General features: G+C 34.7%; 1 protein-coding gene and 1 pseudogene across 2 annotated transcripts in view; one reads left to right on the top strand and one right to left on the bottom strand.

The window, feature by feature from the left end:
- NCKAP1 (NCK associated protein 1) overlaps nt 1–11,039 on the top strand; it is a 95,684-nt gene extending 84,645 nt beyond the window's left edge. For both annotated transcript variants that reach the window (XM_090281428.1, XM_090281419.1), the window contains 6 exons: nt 896–976; nt 4,524–4,617; nt 7,237–7,353; nt 7,926–8,035; nt 9,117–9,206; nt 10,114–11,039. In XM_090281428.1, coding sequence (XP_090137554.1) covers nt 896–976; nt 4,524–4,617; nt 7,237–7,353; nt 7,926–8,035; nt 9,117–9,206; nt 10,114–10,230 — 609 coding nt within the window. In that variant the 3' untranslated portion in view covers nt 10,231–11,039. The remainder of the gene's footprint in view (nt 1–895; nt 977–4,523; nt 4,618–7,236; nt 7,354–7,925; nt 8,036–9,116; nt 9,207–10,113) is intronic.
- Nucleotides 11,040–17,297: 6,258 nt separating this feature from the next.
- On the bottom strand, nt 17,298–19,723 carry LOC150022337 (pleckstrin homology domain-containing family F member 2-like; annotated as a pseudogene).
- Nucleotides 19,724–22,402: the final 2,679 nt, after the last annotated feature.

Here is a 22,402-nt window from a genome sequence, read left to right as displayed (position 1 = left end):
TTTTTTAGTATGTCAGCTCTCTGCTGTGTGGTATAATGTTGATTGTTCTCAATTAATTGTCTCAATTTGGTCATTATCAACTTCAACTGAGCATTGTCCAGCAAGAAATCTTCAGCACGAAACTTCACAAACTGCTTTTGACACATTTGACCAGTCACACACAGCACCTTCTCCATACACTGCACATATCTTTTTTTGCATTTCGGTTGCATTTTTACCTTTCTTGAAATAATAAAGCATAGTATGTCCAGAATGTTGCGTATTTTCTTCCATCTTCAATATTAAAATGGCTACACCAAAATTCACAAACTTTGATAAGTTTTTTTTTTAAATGCACTCTGATACGACAGCTGTCCCAATACAATCTTAACAAAAATTGCTTCGAATGAAGGTAAAGATAACTAAGCACTACTAGAGCCATCTTACAAAAAACACCAAAATATTGGGTTGGCTGAACAAACTTTTTGGCTAACCCAGTGTTTTTAGAGAGAGGGGAAGGGGCGGGGGGAGCAACTCAGACATGTGCCCTGACCAGGGCATTGAACTCTGGTGATCTTTTGGTTTGTGGGAAGATGCTCAACCCACTGAGCCACATCAGTCAGGACCTTAAATATATTTTTTGTTTTGGATTGAAATTCAGGAGGTAATACTTGCTATTGACCTACTTTTTCAGCTTTACTCTTCATTAAAGCATTTATCATTTGGTTATACTTGGTTTGGCATTGAGCATATACATTTCATTTCTGTGTATCTTAGTACTTGAGAAAATTATATGAAAACAGATAAAGTAAAATAATTTTTATAAAAATGAGAAGTACTCAAATGGTAATATTTCATAAATTTAGAGGTTGTCATTTAAAAATAATGCTGTATTCTTATTTGTTGTCCTGCCTAGGTCTTGTCCTACCACATTCCTTTTCTTGTAAGTTCAATTGAAGACTTCAAGGATCACATTCCAAGGGAAACTGATATGAAGGTAATAAAACTTTATTTGGATTTTACAGTTTTTTAAGTGAAATATATGTTAGATATGAAGTAAAATTTAATAAATCATAAACTACTGTAAAGTTTCTAGTTCAGACTAATTAGTTAGTATGCTTGCCTTTGAAAATGTATGTTTGACAGCTCAGCACCAAAATACTACACAGGCATTTTGAAAGTTAATCTTCCTTGGTAACATGTTGCAATGTAAAATGGGTTGATACTGATTTTTTTTCCCCTTAAACAGAAAACTGTTTATACATGGTCATAAGCACAGTGAGGAAGATGAGAGAGTAAAATGAGAGTTGTTTTGTTTTAAAGAGAGACAAATGCAATCAGTTTTTTAAATTGATATTAAATCTTATAAAAGAACGTTGATTGTAGGCTATAAATTTAAATTTTTCAATATCCTGCTTTTTAATTAATAAATATAAGATAGAAAGTTGGTAGCCATGAGTCTACAACTTCTGTCTTGAAAATTTATTGATCATAATGTCCAACCACTGATCTAACGCTAGCAATGATTTACCACTGGTGACACATCTGGTAAGTGACATGTCAGCTCATAGCTATGCATTTTAAGTTACTACATTTCTTGGGATGGTTATTTTCTGATTTTCATATTTTGAAAACCAATGACAGAAAAAAGTTATGTCTCAACTCTTGTATGACACTCAAGTCTCTTCTCAAACTTAAGGCTTATCTACCACAGTTCTATCCTTCTCCCACTCTGTTCCCTTTCTTAACTCTACCCCTTTTTTCTTCATATGCATCCTTATGAGATAACCAGATCTGTGTGCATTCTCACATCTTTGTCCTCTAATTTATTCTACCTGAAAATCTTTCTGTTTTCTCTTTCTACTTTTTGAGATTCTGCTTCTCATTTAAGGCCTGATGATTCATTTGCCATCTTCTAAGAAACATTCCTCAATCCCCAAGCGATCACAAAGGTTTTTGTTTAAGTGTTACCAGAGAGCTTCTTTTTAAATATATTCTGCCTTGTGTTATAGTTGTGTTTTTCCTCAATCAATACTAGATTGTAAACATCATGAAGACTGAGACCGTGTTTTCTTTATTTTTCCCACAGTGCTTTGCACAGAATAAATATATGAGATCAATAATTGTCCTATGGTTTTATGATTGGAAACTCTGTATTTATAGTGCAAATTATTTTTTAAGTGAAAACACTGTAGAAAGAAGTTAAGAAAACATTAAAGATGAATTTGTCTTTGAGAAGACACTGGTGTGCAGATCATGAGAATACTTATTAATATTCTGAGCAACCATCCAATTCTCTTAGCACTTGATGAAATTGTATTTAAATTCCAGCAGGCTTAAAAAAAACTTACTGTTTTTTAAAAAACCAAATATGTTTGTTAATAGTTTTTTTTTTTTTTTTACATTCTTTTTTTGGTTTTTCAATTACAGTTGTCCCCTTTTCTCCCAATTTCTCTCCCTCACCCAACCCACCCCCTCTCCCGCAATCATATCCCTCCCCGTTGTCCATGTCCATGAGTCATTCATATATGTTCTTTGACTAAACCCTTCCCTTACTTATCCCCCTTCTCTCCCTCCCCCCTCCCCCCTATTGACTGCTATTCTGCTCTTTGTTCTATTTAGTTCTTTTGTTTGTGTTGTTCTTTAGTTTCCTGTATTAGGTGATATCATATGGTATTTTTCTTTCTTTTTTATTGAGGTAAAATTCACCTATAATAAAATCTGTTTCAAGTATACAATTCAGTGGATCTTAGTATAGTCACCGAGTTGTGCAGCTATCACCACTTAATTGTAGATCATTTTCATAACCCTAACAAGAAACCTTGCACTCATTAGCAGTCATTTTCCATTTCTTCCCATTCCCCAGCTCTGTCTCTATAGGTTTGCCTATTCTTGTCACATCATATAAGTCATTAACTGTATAGACTTGTACTCATTTCTTTCATTTAACGTAATGCTTTTAAGGTTTATTCATATAGCATGCATCAGTACTTCATTTTCTTTTGCCAAATAACGTTCCATTGTCTGGCTGTGTACCACATTTTTTATTTATCCATTCATTAATTGATGGGCATTTGAACTGTTTCACTTTTGGGCCATTATAAATAATGCTCTTAAAAATATTCATGTACAAGCTTTTGTGTGGACGTATGCTTTCATTTCTCCTGGGTATAGTTCAGGAGAGGAATAGCTGGGTCACATGGAAACTGTGTTAATCCTTTTAAAAAACTACCAAATTGGTTTTACAGTGGTTGTACCATTTTGCATTTCCACCAGCAGTTTATGACAGTTTCAATTTCTCTATATCCTCATCAATACTAGTTATCTGTTGTCTTAATTATAGCCACTCTAGTGTGTGTAAAATGGTGCACACTGTGTGTGTGAAATCTCATTGTTTAGATTTGCACTTTCCTGGTGGCAGATACGTTGAACATCTTTTCATGTGCTATTGGTTATTTGTATGTCTTCTTTGGAGAAATGTCCATTCAGGTCCTTTTGCTCTTTTTTCAGATTGGTTGTCTTTTAATTTTGAGATATAAGGGTTCTTTATATACTTTGGATACCAATTCATTAATAGATATGGGATTTGCAGATCTTTTGTATTCTGTTGTTTTTTTCATCGTAGTGTCTTCTGAAGCACAGAACTTTTAATTTTGATGGAGTCCAGTTTTTTTTTATTTTTATTATTGCTTTTATCTAAGAAACCTTTGCCTAATCCAAAGTCATGAAGATTTATGCCTGTCTTTTTCTTCTAAGAATTTTATAGTTTTAGTATTTACGATTAGGTCTATGATCCATTTTTAGTTAATTTTTTGTGGGTACAGTGTAAAATGAATCACAAATCAATGTTTATCTAGAACTTAATCCGTGGCATTTTCCATTTATTTTAAGATACACAGTTTTACTACATACCCTATATATATTTTTTTATTGTAATATCAGAGGTAACCAATTATAGAGATAGTTTAAGCCGAGGTGTGGAGCAGTCAGAATATCTTAAATACTTAAAATCCAAATGTGATACCAAAAAATTTACTTTAGTCATTAGAAATTCCTTGATCAGATTTTAAATCTGTACTCCCTAAAATTATAGTATTATAAGTAATTTACCACATGTATAGATATGATATGATTAGGCCACTATGGACATAAACATAAGTCCAGTACTTCTGATTCACTTTTGATCATTTATTCATCTCCTTTGGCTTGATGTTTTACATTCATGCTACTAAGAAAAAGAGCAACTTAAGAATGATTCTGTTGGAGGTTGCCACGGTAAGTATACAAATTTTGACTGGCTACCAGTAGGAAGATATAACTATCAGCACATCACAAAGTACTAAATATCTATCTGTTCATTGTAGTTTAGTTGTGCTGTAGTTCCTGCCTCGGGAAAGTTTTCAGAATTCCCTAGTGTTCTAGTAGGCGGATTCTGATCTAAACAGTGTATCTTTTCTTACTCAAGTGAGACTCCTCAGAAATTTCTTAGAATATTTCTTACTTTGTAATTCTTTTTTTTTTTTTTTTTTTTTTTTTGCCTTCAGGTTGCAATGAATGTGTATGAGTTATCCTCTGCTGCTGGTTTACCTTGCGAGATTGATCCTGCCCTGGTCGTAGCTCTCTCTTCACAAAAATCAGGTACAATGCATTGGTAAATGTGTAATAGTGTTAGTTAAAATTACCAGGGCAACACAGATCGTCGGCAGCCGTCCGTCTCGAGAGACGATGGTGTAGCTTCTCAAGAGTCTATCTGCACCGCCGAGAATGGCTGTGCAGTCCGACTCGGGAGTGACATGGTATCTGTCTCCTCCCGTGTTGAATCGACATCTTGCGATGACGCTGGAGTGTCCTCTCCAGTGAAGCTGAAGCTACAGAGCCTGGGCAGGGTGATATGGAGGGTCTGCTGTTGCCCATGCAGCAGACCCCCCCTCTCTTCGCAGCTGAAGGGTCCAAGCTGAAGGGTCCAAGGGAAAGACGGAGTCAATACAGCTTGGCTTCAGTTGCGCCGCAGGAGTTGCCGGTGTTGACTACAACGTCAAACCGCCTTAGGGACTCCGGCTCCGGATTTTCTGTCGGGGTTTACTCCCTTAGCCTTTCCCCTGAAGAGGTATGCCGCAAGGCAGCAGAGGTTTTTTCGAGTCAGAGTTTTCCTTCTCTGAGGGCAACACAGATATAGATGTGATATTTATCTATTCATTCAAATGCCTACTTTATGTCATTCTTTTGTCTTTTTTTTTTTGGTAGTTAGGTAGAATGTATTAATGGAGAAAAGACAAAAAGGGTCCTGTATCGTGGAGTTTATGTTACAACCTAGTCATCATACAATTTAGATAATTTAGCCATAAAATTGAATGAGATTACTAAATCCATTTAGTATAGAGACGGAGGTGAAGAGGATAGGGCCTGAGCCATGGGTACTCTCAGCTTTAAGAGCTCAGAGAAAAGAGGAGGAACTACCAAAAAAGAAACCGAGAAGGAAGGATTAGTGAAGGATAAGAAAAATCAGGAGAGAGTGGCTTCCAGGAAGGTGGACAGGGAATGCTCAGCTATGTGTAATTAATGAATTATGCTGATAAGAATACTGTCAGTGGAATTTCCAGGGCAAAGTGCTGATTAGAAAGGGCTTACGAAGGAATAGGAGAAAAGGATTTAGGGTAAGTATAAATTCTCTCAGTGTTTTACTATAAAAGAGAGCAAAGACATAAAATTATAGTAGGTGGAGGCAAGAGTAAAATCAAGAGAAAGATTTTTTGAGGTGGGAAAATTAAGATTTATGCCTATATTTATTTGTATGCTGATGGAGATGGTTTAGGTAATACCTAGGAAAGGGTGTCCTTTTTTAATTGGACTAGGGCCTCTAACCTTAAAGAGTCTGTGCATTATTATATAATATTAAACATTTAAAGATTATAAGGCCAGCCCTTTGAAATGTAGTACACAGAATATTCTAGATATTTCTCGATTTGTCTATAAGTAAATAACATTTCATCTGTTTTCTGCTACTAAAATGCCCTCCCTAAGCCCTTCGCATCAGTTCTTTCTGGATTTAATACTGCTTTTTGTCATTCATGCAGCATGTTAATTATAGTCATGTGGATAATTACTACTGTTACTTCATTAGCTACGGCTATATTTTTTATACTCAACCAAATTTTAAAAACATTCTCTCTTTTTTTAAATGTGCAGTTATTAGTAATACGTGGTGGTGAGTAGTAGGGTAACCAGAAGTTGCCAGGTACTAGATAAGCCACAGTTGTAGTTCACATTACAGTAAATACTTTACAAAGGGTTGTATCTTAAAAGTCTTAGGGTAATACTAGTTATTTTCATGTGTGGCTGGTTCTGTCTGTCTTCTAAAATGGAGAGGTTGGAAATCCAGTCCACTTTGTTGTCTTTTTCTTTTAAAGATTTTATTTATTTATTTGTAGAGATAGGAGAAGGGAGGGAGAAGAAGAGGGAGGGAAACATTGATTGGGGACCTTCCCTGCAACCCAGGCATGTGCCCTGATCCGGAATTGAACCGCTGACCTTTCACCTTGTGGGATGACGCTCAACCAAATGAACCACACCAGTCAGGGCTCCAGTCCACTTTACACATTTATATCTTCTAAGTAGTAAATTTCAAATTACATTCATATCTATTTTAGACAAAAAGCATTAAAGATTTCATGAGATAATAAATTTTCTAAACTCTAGTGAATAGGATTTTCTTTATAGTTTTTCAACCAGTTCTCATAAGAAAATTTAGGATTCCAATTATCCTAAATTATGTTTTTTGCCTTATAATCTTACAATTAAAAAAAAATAAAAAGCCCATGCGGGGTGGGTCAGTTGGTTGGAGTGCCATCCTGTACACCAAAAGGTTGCAGGTTCACTCAAACTGATTAGGGCATATAACCTAGGTTGCAGGTTCTATCTATCCCCAGTCGGGGCGCATACACTAGGCAACTGAACGATGCTCTCCACCCCAACCCCCTTCCCTCCTCTCTAAATATCAGTAAAAACATATTCTCATGTGAGGATTTAAAAAAAAGAAAAAATAAAAGAATTCCTTGAAATATGCCTGAGGGATTGATAATAGCCAATAATAATGTATATTATTTATATTTATTCTATATTTCTGGTAACAAAACTGATCAGTTCTGTATAGGCTGAATAAAATATCTTATACAAAAATTCAAAATCGCCTTTTTTTGGTTAGATTATCAACTCTTAACTAATCTTTAAGAAATATCTTGGTCTTATTTTTTCCCTTAGAAAACATAAGTCCAGAAGAAGAATATAAAATCGCCTGCCTCCTCATGGTCTTTGTGGCAGTTTCTTTGCCAACTCTAGCCAGTAATGTGATGTCTCAGTATAGCCCTGCTATAGAAGGTAAATAGTGTTTTAAAATTATTTTGGTAATGGAACATTATGAGTTTTGATATGGTAAGTACTTTTCAAGTAGTGTCCTTTTATAATAAAATGTTGGTTAAGTTTTGTCACTTACTAGCTGTGTAACCTTGAGTACGAATTTTCTTTTTCTAATCCCCAGTTTCCTGGTGTAGGAAATGTGTAGTTATGGGTGCTTAAGTGTGTGTGAGCCAGGGGATGGGGTGGTGAAGGAGTATCCAACTCTTGGGATTATTTTAAGGTTTGGAAAGAAAATGTTTGTAAAGCAACTAAGCATTTCTTTTTTAAGTGTCTGAGCCATTATAAAACTAATGTAGGATTTCTTTTAGGGGTCTTTGAAAATTTGTTTTAATACAGACAATAATTTGTTGCTCTTTTTAAAAGCACTCGTCCTCATGAAATTGGAAGGAGAGTAAGGCAGGTTATGCCTAACCCAGCTTTTAATCACACCACTGTTTATGTAGACTGTGACATCATTAAAGATCTGCCTTCTATGTCATATTTGATATTTGGGGGTCACACAGAAACCGTAAACCCTGTTTGCACTTTCTCAGGGCACTGCAACAACATACATTGCTTGGCCAAAGCCATCAACCAGATCGCTGCAGCTTTGTTTACAATTCACAAAGGAAGCATTGAAGACCGTCTTAAAGAATTCCTGGCGGTATGTGTAAAACAATAACAAAACTCATGGCATTTTATCAATAAAATTTAAAATAACTATGAGAAGTAACAGTAAATTATCTTAATGAATGAATTAATTTGGTGGGAAGGAATAGGTAAGGCAGAGCATTAAAATCAAGTAGTTTAGCATTTTTTCCCTTGGACTTTTTTTATTTCTTGAGCTCTGCAGTATGACCCTTTTCTAATCTGATGTTTGTAGTGCGCTAGAATTTTGTCTAGGGTTTAAAAGAGGAAAAAAACAAAACAAAGGAAAATTGAGGCAAAGAGAGGGGATGTTCCCTCTCAAAAGATATATTTTGCTTATTTTCATTTATTTGGAGAAAGACTTAATGGTGACAAACTCAAAAATAAAAATACTACTTACTCCCATAAGAGGGTAGTTGTGCCTACTCTAGCCTCATGAAGTATGACTCTGGTTTCTATATTAGTGTAGCTCTTTCTCTCCTTGATCAATGTACCTTTCCCATATTTTACTTAAAGGAAAGATGCGTCATGGTATATTGAACACTACAATATTTGCTTCTTTTCAGGTTGTAGCCTGTTAGCTTTTTAGAAAAGTTTATTTAAAAAAAATTTAAAGCAATTATTGTTCTAACTTGAGAAAATAACTTCTGTTTGAGAGAAAACAGTATTAAGATTTAAAATTTTCATTTCCTGTATTTCCTTTATTCAACACTTAGTATCTTAATCTCAGTGTTCCTATTAATTCAAACTGAAATTTTCTTCTTATTTGCAAACTAAGAAATATAGTTAATACAGACATTAGGAAGATAAAAATAAATCATTTTTTAAAAGAAAGACTTGTCCTGAAAAAACAAAATCAGTTTTAAAGACCAATCAGAATATTTTATTAATTTATTTTTGTTCTCTTTATACCTTAATAACTCTAAATTATTGCTTGAATGTAAAGAATCTAAAGTTTATCTTATTTGTTATTTAATTGTTGATTATATAAGCAGCTGAATGATTGAAATGTGTTGTAAGGTGAAGCATACTGAAAATAAATGAGTCAACTGGTGAACATTTCATATAAAAAACTTATTATTGTGCATACTTTTAAGCTTGCATCCTCCAGTCTACTGAAAATTGGCCAGGAGACAGATAAAACAACAACAAGAAATAGAGAATCTGTTTATTTACTGCTAGATATGGTAAGTCTCATTTTTATTTTTATTAACAAAGAGAAGTTCCAGTCATTCTTCATGGTCTTTTCTTGGCAGTTTATTGATTAAATAAAAATAAGAGCTGAGATACTTTTTTGATCCCTTGTGCTTACTCCATACACTTTCTAAAAGTGCTGAAGAGAATGATAATCACCTATATTTTACAATATAGTAATCATATCAGAAAACAACAAAATAAAAAGATTAGCATTACCTATAAGTGTTTCCCAGTTGGGAAACACTTTGGCATTATATTTTTCTAGTGTATTAGTTTCAGTTCTTGCAGGTTCCTCTAGTCTGCCTCCATTCCACCCATCTAATACAATTTTCTGTAATTCTCTGTACTTTGTTCCTTCTCTTCACTTCCATGAACCAGCCATGCTTCTTTCTACCATGCAGCTCTTTTCTCATTTAGAATAATTCCTTTATCTGCAGATGTCTGTGTCTATCTTAATAAGTCAGCATACCCCATAGGTCAAATCTGTTTCTGGATACTTTCCTGATTACTCTGGCCTCCATTAATCTTTCTTCCCTTTGGAACTCCTCTAGAACTTACAGCTTTCCACCACTTAATTAAAGTTGATTTTCTATGTGATTTGGTTTTCTAGCTTACTCTCAGGTCCCCAGTTAGACTTCAAGATATGGCCTACATTTTAAATGTTTATATTCTTTTATGTCTAATATATTGTTGAAGGCAATGAAAGTACTCAGTATGTTCCTGTTGATTGATTTTTGAGTGTCATACACTGTGATACATCTACCTTTCAGGTTTTAAAGTAAAAAGAAAATAATTTGTGTCTTTTTAAAATAAGAATAATATAAAATTATGGTTTATTGTTAGTAAACGTTCTCCTAATAAATAATTTGAATTCTGATGCATTTTGGAATTTTTCAGATTGTGCAGGAATCCCCATTTCTAACAATGGATCTTTTGGAATCTTGTTTTCCTTATGTCTTGCTGAGAAATGCATACCATGCTGTCTACAAGCAAAGTGTTACATCTTCTGCATAAAAATATCTACTTATTGAAGACAAGCACGCGTTTTTGTTGCCTCGGTTTTAACTGTAAACTGTGGAGCTATTTTACCTTAAGGCCTGAAAAACAGTTTTGTGGATTATAAATTTCTTTCATATGGTTGTATTTTCTGATCATTGGTTTCTTAATATCATCGTACTACAATATACTTGGTTGGTTTAGGTTGCACATTCACTGAATTCACAGAAATTATTCCTATAATTTTTAGAGTATTATTTGTTTGAAAAATATACATTATGTTTTTTGATATTTGATAATGAAAAAACCTTTGCTTGTTTATTTCTGAAAAAAGAATTGTATTTAGTGATTATTTTAGATAGTGATATAGCATTCATCTGTGTGTAAATTATTTCATATAGGGAAGAGCTCTGATCTGTACCTATGGTTCTTATTGAAAACAAAACTGGATGTGCATTTCTGTGATGTTATGAATACATTCCTACTTTATTTTGAAACATTTGCCAAACTAAATACTATAACACTGTATAACATTAAAAATGTTAAAGGACTGCTTAGCATTAGAAGCAGACTGTGTCCCCAAATTCTAAAACAACAACATATGTTGTTGCTTGTATAAAGCCTATTGATAATTAATTTTTAGACTAATTTCCATGGTGCCCTATTGGCATTAGCACTACCATTGTACCCTGCTGTATAATAAACAATCTTAGACATTTATCAACTGTTGATACAAATGTTAGTCCCTAACCACTTTTATATGTTTTAAATTTTTGAAATTCAAGTGTACCTGCCATAACATAAAATAAACACTAGACTGTATCACATTTTGAATGATTTCTTTAATTTGGGATCCTCAGACATTTATTTAATAATATGAAAGTTTCAAAGGGGGAAAAATTGGGACAACTCTAACAGCATAAACAATAAATTTATTTTAAATAATATGAAAGTTTTAGCTTAAAATAGGCTTTAGTTTAGTTTATGAATATCTAAATATAGCATTTGATACTAGGTCAGCTATTACAAGGTTTGTTTAAATATTTTGAAAAACATTCCACTGGAAAAACTAAAAATTGAAAATAAAATTACATAACATTTTTTAAAATTAAGAACTAAAAGGAAACTTTTGTGACATCAGCTTGCTAATTGTATCCGTGACCAGATGGACAGACTTACTTGAAAGAATGAGAAGAAGAATGGAATGATCATGAAATTAGTGAAACTGTTCAGTAATGAATGGGAAAGACACAAAGGGTCTGTTGGTTGGTGGTTGACATGGAGGGCAGAGCAGCTCAATTAGGTTAAAAACTAACCAGATGTTTTGCTCTTTGATTGGCATTGTAAAGACTGTTTCTCAACAGCCTTGTATCTGGTATATTGAGCCTCTGTTGTTCAAAGCTTCCTGTGTATACACTGCTAGCTTGTGTTAAGATAAAAGAAAGCTGCTATGAACTCAATAATAATCTTTTCCTTTGTTCAGATACAGAGAGTGAAATGGAATTGAGATTCTACAAGATTTTAATGCTATTTTGTATGTGATTTCTCCAGTTTATATTTAAAGCAGGAAATAGATTAAAATTTCTCAGTGGTTCTGTGAAGATTTTTTAAGGGTTTTTTTAAATGGAGTAGTTCTCCTGATCTCACAGTGAACAATTGAAACTAAGGTTAAGTGCAGCTAGTTTTGAAATATTTGGATCCTACAGTAGTAATTTGTTGATAATGATATCCTGAAAGGTCAACCAGGTATTTGAGTATGTGTACTTTAAATGGGGTAGTATGTGGAAAGACATAAAGATGTACATAAGATATTATTTACTTTTGTTCAGACCATTCTTTCATAGTCATATGAAGTTGTCTAGTCCCAGTTTTTTTTCTTGAATACCCTGACAGACTGACTATTGTAATGTTTATTCTTTAGAATCATTCTACAAAAAAAAAAAGGCACTGGTAACTTGGAAAATTAAAATTATATTGAATATTTTTGATATTGTTTCTTAATTTTTATTATTTTCTTCTAAACTTAAACTAGAACATGCTGTTTTGTTGTTGTTTTTCTCTACCATAATGTGATCATACCTTGTAGCTTGACTGTAATCTGCTTGTTTCACTCAGCAGTAAAAAAGGTCTTGGATAACCGTAGCTAATTTAACAGTTCCATTTGGATGAACATGTAGGCCATTTCTTGTTTTTCATTATTATAAATATCTTGCATCTGTGTCTTGATGAACATAACCTATTATCTTCTTAGCATAATTTCTCAAAAGTTAGGATTGCTAAATGGAAGGATGTATACATTTTAAATTTTGATACACATTATTAGATTTATCTCCAGTAATATCATATAAATTTTATTTCTGCAGTTGTGTATCAGTTCCTCCACTGTCGCCAATGCATCTTTGCTTCTTCAAAAATTAAAACACAAATCTTGTTTTAATTTGGATACCTTTACTTATAAATGAGGTGGATTAGTCTTTTACAGATTTATTTTGTAGGTTTATTTTTATATTTATAAATAATTACATAAATGTAAATTTTATAGGTTTTTTGGTTTTTGTTTCTCTAATGAAATTACTCATTTCACTATACTATTTTCAACTGGAGTGTTTTAAAATTTTTCTTTTAAAATACTAATCAAATAATTTGTATATATAAAACATTTTAGTATGTATAGTTAGGACTGAAAACAGCCCCATACAATTTTGAGTATAGTGATGCAACTTTTAAAATATACTAAGAATGTAATTACTGTTACAATACAACTACTCTGATAACTAATTTTAATGGACTTTTAAGAGGTGTAGGGTGTTTATTCTAAAATTTAAGTTAAGAACAGCATTGATATAAGGAGGATACATATTTAAGAATAAAAAGATGTTTAATTTCAGTATATGAATTTAAGAGCAGATTGAAATTACACCAAGATCCTAATTTCTTTTTTCTAAATTTATACTATTAAATAGGTATATTATAAATGATAAAGCTAATTCAGAAAGATGCAGTTTTTGTGTTTAGATATTGTTGTATGTAGGAGACTATACCAATTTTAACCTTATTTCTCAAAGGTGTTATTTTGAAAACTTTATGTTCTCTAATAAAAACAACTACCAGTCATAAGGCAAACAAGTTTTAAGACTTTCCTTGCCTTTCATATTAATAACCTGGTACATGGTTTTCAAAAAAAAGAAAAAGGACCAATAAGAAATAAGCACTTTCCTTCTAAATTGAAAAAAATTAATATTTAACCTTGTCTTTCAATGAAATTACATCCTCTAAAGTTAATTTTTAAAAGGCCTTTATATTTTAAAGTGCTTGCTAACATTAAGTTACTATATAATTCATTCCACCCTAGCCTTCATTTTATGGAAAGTTTCCTTATTTTACCAAATGCGTTGGAACCTAGGTAAAATGGCCTTTTTGTTACTAGATATACAGAAGAAATAGAAATCTACATCATATATTATTTTAAGTGTAATTAAGATAGTTCCTTGAGAGGAAATTGCTGCCCTACTTGTCATTAATTCATTTTATCTTTACTGGAATCCTTACCTTCATAGACTGAGCTATTGCAGGATCTCTGGCCACAGAGTATCCTCTATTCAGTCAGTTTGAGAGCATATGTCTGTACTGTTATGAATGAAAAGATGTGTGAGAACTTTCAGGAGCTTAGAGTGAACTTTGTGCTGTTCAAGTTATATTTTAGCTGATTATTGTGTTGCACAAATGTTGCCAATTTCTAACGCAAAAAGATGGAAAATTTTCCACAATTCAGTGCCATAGGACTGGGTCTCTGGTATTTATTGAGGAAAAAAGACTGCTGGGATCAGGCAAGAGAAAGTTGAGTTCAGAAAAAAGTCAGAGCCTGCCTTAACAGGTTATGCTTGGTTGTGCTGTGATGATAGTTGTGAGAATCCGATGCAGCTGAGCAAGTATCAGCTGGGCGAGATAAATTTTAGTGTAAGCTAGCAGCACCCCTAACTAGTCTTTGTATTTCCCCGGCTAGTAAAACAGTGTCTCAATTAAAATGAGAGCTGCCTGCCTTTTTCTTCAGGCTCTTCCCTTTGTCCAACTTCTCTGTTTTCCCTGCCTTCTCTTTTCCAGAGGTAATCATGGAACTTGGCACATGTGCTTCCCATGAATTCCAATCTGGATCCTCCTGTTGGTGATTTGCACTCTTCTAATCATTTTCTACCACTTTTCTATTCAGTCTTCAACAAATATTTCAAGATGCCTGAATCTAATAGTGAGCAAAGTAGAAAAGTTTCCCGTTTACGGTTGTGTTTGTATTGTAGTGATGTTAGACAGTAAAGGAGCAAACTTCTGATAATGATAGGGAAATAATACAGGGTGATGGGCTAGGGAGTGGGGTGGGTAGAGTCACTAGGGGCACTGTTGAAGGTGTCCTCAGGGAAGGTCCCTGTAAAGAAGCACTTGGGCTGATACGGGAAGGGTGAGAAGGAATCAGAAATGGGCAGATTGAACAGAAAGGCCCAGAAGGCAAGAACAAACTTGGCATGTATAAGAAGTAGAAGTATATCATTTAGTTTTTCAGCCTCAGGAAGCATGGGGAGCCTCATTCAGCTTGCTAGCTAGCACTTTTCTTTTTTCTGGCCTGCCTTCTTCCTTTGTTCTTTGCTTATAAATTCAAGTTCACAAATCCAGTCAGAGGTTGGTAGATTGTAAAGAAGGAAATGAACAAATTTACTGATATGCTGTGGCATTAGTCTGAGAACGGGTAAAGTGTGTCATATATCATCAGGCCTTCTAAACCAAGCCTGAGCTCTATCAGGCAAGGAACAGAAATATAGTTAATTTACATATGACCAAGCCCACCCTTCTATTATAATGACTTGTGAATTGGAAAATTTTAGCTGTGTCATTTGTAGAGACTTTTGTGAATGAATACTTAAAGTAGTGTAGCTTCTTATATCTGTCCTTCATTTCTCTGTAGCCACTTGAGCGTGCACCATCATCTTCATTTGATGATCTTGGCCTGAATATCCAGATAACAATATGCCTTCAGAATTCAATAGAGTGCATGACATCTGACCTTGGGGAAAGAATTTGTTTGAAATTGAAATTCTAAATGTTTTAATCTTTAGTAAAAAATGCTTTTTTGAGTTTATTTGGTCCTGTTGAATTGACAGGAAAATTACTATTTATTGACTGGTGTTATTTTCAAAGTGGAAAGTTGATTTAAGTATATTAAACTTTAATTCTTCTAAGAACCAAACTTTCCAAACGCATTGCTGTCGTTAACATTTGAGGTCAAGCGTGCCTAACTCTGGAATGCTTCATTTCCAAGAAAAGTTTTCAGCCTGTCATTCTGACCAGAAAATAACAAAATAGGATAAATTAGCAATCTAAAGTCAGGAACCTAGCCATAGAGGGCCATCTCTCATTTCTGATTAAGTGCAGTCCCTTTGACCCTTACCTGTACTAGCTTCTTTCTCAGTTTTGGGGGTGAGATGGATGGACGCGTTCTCGCTGCAGGAACATTCTGGTCAACCTCTTACATAATGTCCACAGACCTGGGAAACAGGTGACCTAGAGATAGGGCTGTATATGCAACCATGGCAATTGCCGTGTTTTGTTTTGTTTTAATTGTAAAGAGGTTGACAGCGCACATGTTGCAGAACATTTCCCCTTTGTTCCTGAGTCTACTAGCTTCCTGTGTACCAGTAAGTCTCCATCAGCACTTCTCAGGTTTCATGGTCCTTTTTATATATGTTGACTATATGATATATTGCTTGGAAACAAAAGTCCACCTGATACTAAAACAAATACTGTGCCTTTCACATTTCCTACAGAAAGATCTACATATCTAAGATGGTGTCACAATTTAACAGTACAGTTAGTGCCTTAACCAAACCAATGACTCCTGTATTGCAAGTTTATTGAATTAACCTTCTCATAAGCAATATATGCAGATTGAAAGGTTTAAAAACAAAAGAACTTAGAATTTAAAAGTCGTTAGACTGATTTTTTATATTTGAAGGACTAGTTATTTACAGCATGCAAATAGAGTAGTTCAAAATGTATCAAGTTTTATAGATTTTCAACCTAATGGCTGCCTGTAAGTGAAAAATTACCGCTTCTCAAAAGCAGGCTATACTGATTCAGTCAAGTTCACTATTTAGAAAGATCAATTGCTACTCTTTCCATACATTGCAAAATGATTTCAGAAACACAGTTGTTTTACAAAAACAAATACTGTTTGGAACTTGACAAAAGTATAAAATACAATACTTATTTGTAAATTCAAGATAGTTTCACACTGAAATAGACAAGACTTCCTTAGAAATCTAGTCAAATTTAGTCTATCTTGACCATTCTTACATTTTATTTCTTTCATATCTAAGCCTAAGTAGATCCATGTTCTATCTTAGAATTTTAGTCTATTTCAAGGATTTTATACGATTTTTCATTCTAGAAATAATGTTAAAGCAAATGAATTTATAACTACAAATATCTTGCTAATTATACCCTTTCGTAAACATTCATCACAAGAAAGAGCACCAGTGTATTTTTAAAACAAACTAAGAAGGAAGAAGGTAGGGGTTTCTTTCATGTAACAGTGCTATTTCAATAAGGCATCACTTGGTGTATGAAAAAGCCAAAGTATTTCTAAATCATGTATTTTTGTTACTGGTCTCCAAGCCTTTAGATAGAATGGTCAGGAAAAAAGCTAATATTATTTACCACATTATACTCCTTTCCTCATCATTCTTTGCTTTTAGTTTTTCCCATATAAACAAAAATGAACATAAACAAAAATGTACTACATGATCTGTTAAATAAACACATTCCCCCAATTTTCCAAGAAAATGATTTAAACAAGAATAAGGAACCAAAAATGTATCTGCTCTATTTGCAATAGACTATTCCTGTAGAAGAGTGGGGAGCTGGGAGGGGTGGCAGCATTGGGGTTGAGAGGAATGATATAGAATATGTTGAGAGACATAGGTAAAAATTTCTCAGGCGAATTCATGGCTAGAGCAAACTAGAGAGCTCAGAACTTTACTTTCCTCCCAAACCTGACTTCTCAGATACACATACCCAATTTAATATTTCAAAATATGTCCTTAGTCACTGCTATCATCATCGTTACCATTAGATACATCACTTAAAGGAGGCTAAAGTGACTGACTTTGTAAGAGTTCAATCTAGTGGGCTGGCATGGGGCCCTGTCCCCAGTAGAGAGCAGGTCATAGCAGAAGTCACACATCCTCACAGGCTTAGAGGACTGGCTGGGGAGAAATATCTTCAGAGCAGGGCCAACAGACACCGAAAACATTTGCAGCAGTGGTGCTGAGGATTAACTGATGTGAATTTTGCTTTCTGACAATGCATATGTACAATTGCCTCCGAGTCAGGAACCCAGACAGCAGCATGTTCATTACTGGGTGTCTTCGTACTTTGGGGGGTACATCAGTAACATTTACTTGTGTGGTTCACCCATTCTGATTTCTTAGTTGGCAGCAGCAGCATAAACTGCAAATGATTTAGTTGGTGTCTTGATAAGCAATCCATTCCTCAAGTCTTCATCTTTATGAAATCAGTAGTGACATTTTCCAAGGGAATAATATCCTGTTTGTTATATTTTTTCTTCTGGACGACAGTATTGCTAAATACTGCCAGAACTGCCTTGCTTTTGGCTTTGGGCTTTTTTCTGCACAACTTAGTCAATACTCCAGTAAGAACTGTCGGGTTGACCAGCTGCCTAAAACGTTTTCTACTATGTTTATACATCTAATATCTGCTTCATTGTTTGCCAAGTGATCCACTATCTTCTTAGTAGTCTAGCTGGGCGTGGACAGCGATGGTGGCCTCTCAGGGTGTGCGCAGTGCATGCTCACAGGTGACTCCTCCAACCCTCTAATGGAATCCCACTTCTGCCACCTGGGCTGGCCTCTCAGCCTGTGCACACTGGTCATTGCCACATTGATGTGTGTATGGCAGAGTTATGTTCAGCAGTTGGTTGAGTCTTAATGTTTGACCAAGGACTACTTTGAAGATTACCACCACAGAATACAAGCTTCTAAACTATTTGGAGGAGTTTTATTCAAAAATTATAATGTTATTACTTATTCGTATTTTAAAGTTTTAATGTAGTTCAGAATCATTAATTTCTATCAGGCAGTGAATGTAATTTTTCAGCTTTGTCAACTGGTAAATTGCTCCTACACTCATGTTAAACTACTAATTTAAGATCTTAAATAGAGCAGAGAGCAACTCATCATAAAGTTGCTATCAAATTATTAAGACTTGCTTTTTCTCCATTAGTAATCAAGTTAAAGGCAGTTTTCTCTTTAACTCCTGGATTTAAAGTTTTCGTGGTCAGTGGTGATAATCAAATTTCATTAAAGCATTCTGGCAAACTGAAACATCGTGCACTATCAGATGATGTTTTTAGAAAAACAAAACCTAAGATGTTGCCCTTGTTTATTTACTTTCTAGTGCTTTTTGCATTCACTTGTTGCATCACACAATTACTTGAGAAAATTATTGTAAACCTTTGTTCTAGAGATGTGTCAATGGAGCAATGTAACTCGCCCTTAAGATTTTCATACTGCTTCTGAATTTCATTTGGGTGTCACTTTTAATTGCATGCACACCAATTTTAGCATCTCCCCTGGAGTAGAAAGAGAATCTTTAACAGCAAGTAAATATTTACAGAAATATTTGCATTCTAAAAGCACATTTGCACTTAAACTGGTAGATAGAATTCAACATATAAATCATACAGGGGGATTTTCACTCCCAAGTTACATCTAAAATGTTTATTTGAAAGTGAATATTCAGTTATTAATTATAAATCAGGATGCCATACTAACTAGGTAGAACCATAGCCTATGTAATAATACGGTCATTGATAACAAGTTGTAGGTGCCAGAAAGCACATTGAAGTAGCCCTTCAGCTGTTAGACCTTGCAAAGGCTGAAGCTGAAGCTGAGGAGCAGATAAAGTACAACCTCCCAGGCTGAGCCTGAACTTCAGTTCATTCCTAATTCTTACCTTCAGCCAAAGTGTACAGGGGTCACTGTGCCGCCTGAAGCAAGGCCCAGCTGGCGGAATTTGAGATGGGAGGGAAGGGAAAATTTGACCTTGACTGTTGGTAGGGGTTTTATAGAAGCCAAAAATGATGACTAGAGTAATAATGAGAGCCAACATTTATTGAGGGATCACTATGTACCAGACACTGCTAACTTTTATCTAACGGATTCCCCTTTTATTGCTCATTTAGTCCTCATAATAAGTGGAAAGTGAAGTTCAGCAAAGTAAGTAACTTGTACAAGGTCACAGTGCAAAGAAGTAGCAAAGCTAAGATTTAAATCTGGCCCAGAGCTGTATTCTTATCATTATATTGTTTCTCAGATCTCTCAGATATGAATATGATTTTTTAAATCCAAGAGCATTAAAGCTGCTTTGCACTAATTAAATTGCAGCTCAAGGAGCAGAAAACAGTGCTTACATTATGCCACTTGACAGCAAGCATTTTCATGCCCATTACCTCATGTAATCAATATAACCAAATTGGTCAGTAGGGATCACTTTCTAAATTTTCTTAAATGAATGAGGAAAATGTCACAAAATTCTGGAGTGACAGTGCTGAAATTAAAATCTACGTCCGCTGGATTTCTAGCTCATATTTCTTGTACTGTGTCATGCTTTTCCCCCCAAACACTGAAAAAAACATTTCCTGAGAACTAAATGACAATGGGCTTAGGGGTACCATGTCTACTTTCTCTTCTCCCTGAGTCTAATTTATTTTTTCACTTTTTTTCTTTGACCCTCCACAGCTTAATCTCTACTGAATCAAATGTTCTTTTTCAGTCTGCATTCTCCCCAGCCCTTCAATATGTAATAGATAGTATGCCATATATTTACCACCTTTGATAATACAAGCAACTATGGGTTTCGTTCCAGACCACTGCAATAAAGTAAGTTGTAATTTTTTTTTTGCTGGTGGATGGTCTTGCCTGCAATTCATAAAAGGATGCAACATCTATGAAGCACAATAAAGCAAAGTGCCTATACTCATTTTACTTTTGAGGACAGGCACTTCAAACTCACACTGTGTTTACTTTCTCTGTTTAAAAAAAATGTTTTGGATTTGCCAGTGATACCTCGACAAGGGTTTGATCGCCAAAATATATAAAGAACTTAGAGAACTCAACATCAGGAAGACAGACAATCCAATTAAAAAATGGGCAAAGGACCTGAACAGATACTTCTCCAAGGAGGACATACAGAGGGCCCATAGGCATATAAAAGGATGCTCAACATCATTAGTCATCAGAGATGCAAATAAAAACCACAATGAGGTACCACTTCACACCAGTCAGAATGGCCATCATCAACAAATCAACAAACAATAAGTGCTGGCGAGGATGTGGATAAACGGGAACCCTACTGCACTGTTGGTGGGAATGCAGACTAGTGCAGCCATTGTGGAAAACAGTATGGAATTTCCTCAAAATACTAAAAATGGAACTGCCTTTTGCTTCAGCGATTCCTCTGCTAGGATTGTACTCGAAGAATCCTGAAACACCAATTCAAAAGAACCTATGCACCCCTATGTTCATAGCAGCACTATTTACAATAGCCAAGTGCTGGAAACAAGCCTAAGTGCCCGTCAGTGAATGAGTGGATCAAAAAACTGGTACATTGACACAATGGAATCCTACCCAACAGAAAGAAAGAAGGAACTCCTACCTTTTGCAACAGCATAGATGGAACTGGAGACTATTATAAGTGAAATAACCAAGTGGCAAAAGACAAATACCATATGATCTCAGTATAAGAACATAATGAACAAAAGGAACAAATGAGCAAAATAGAAACAGAGGCATGCAAACAGGGAACAGACTGACAGTGACTTGGAGGGAGGGGGAGAAGGGGGGAAAGAAGAGGAAGAGTAGTCAAGGAACTAGTATAAATGACCCATGGACATGGACGACAGGGTGGGGATTGACCATGGGAGAGGGGCAGGGGTGGGTGGGGTGAGGGAGAGCAATGGGGAAAAATGGGACAACTGTAATAGAACAATTAAAAAAATTACAAAAAAACATTACAAAAAAGTGTTTTGCTTAATTTGTGAAGCTAGCCCAGCTGATGAAGTGAGATCTACTTTAGAATAAATAATACCTGGCTTAGCACTAGCATGGGGAGCTCTGTAAATATAATTGATTTAATGATTCTGCCTCTATGAAAGATGAGTTTATTTTCAAGATAGTAGCTAATACTTGAGTGAAAAAACCATTATGCAGCAATGATTGTAATAATTGAGAATTTTAGTCTTTATAGCTGGATAGAGCCTTAAAAATGATCTAGTTCAACCTACTCAAAGGTTAAATTTTTTAACCAAAATCACAGAGAAAAAAGTTTGGGGACTAGAATACTATCTTCTTGATTCTCAATATAGTACTGCTTCTACTATGTCATGGCATCACATATATGCCACTAGTTATGCAATCATAAAGTCTTGATCTTAACATTTACTGGTGGTTCCTTGTAGGATTTAGGGGATGGATATGGGAAATGATTCTGTGACATCAAACAAATATGGGATTTGAATCCAGCTCTAGCACTAATGGACAAATTGCTTGATACTTTCTGAGTTTGTTTCCCCAATGTAGAATGGGGATAATATCTACTTCAAAGAGCCATTGTGAGTATTAAAGTAAATGTGACTGTATATGAATTGATGAGACTGGGGTCTGCCACATAATAGGCACTCAGGAAATGGTTGTTTTTCTGATATTATTAGGCAATTTTTTTTTCTTGTAATTGATTCCAGAGAGAGAGGGGAAGGGAGGGAGAAAGAAAGGGAGAGAAACATCGATCAGTTGCCTCCTGCATGCACCCCCACTGGGGACACTTTGCTTTGTGGGATGATGGCCCAACCAACTGAGCCACACTGGCCAAAGATAGGCTATTTGGTTTTGCATCTTAATTGCCTTCAAAAAGTTCATCGTAGTTTTATGAATAATATAACATCACAACTTAAATTCATGAGAATAGAACTCAGCCTGTGTATTCCAGCTCTGGTCTGAAAGTGTGGGAAAGATTTTTTTTTTCTCATGTAATTTTAACATAAAACCATGCTAAAATTAACTTTAAGACTGCTCTACACTATATAAATTTTATACTGTATTTTATATACTATACACACAGATGTGAAAGA

Source organism: Furipterus horrens, unplaced genomic scaffold (genome assembly GCF_987537825.1).
Source record: "Furipterus horrens unplaced genomic scaffold, mFurHor1.1.pri manual_scaffold_1, whole genome shotgun sequence".
Lineage (NCBI taxonomy): Eukaryota > Metazoa > Chordata > Mammalia > Chiroptera > Furipteridae > Furipterus > Furipterus horrens.
Note: the sequence above shows the minus strand (reverse complement) of the source record. Positions and strands in the feature narration are given on the sequence as shown.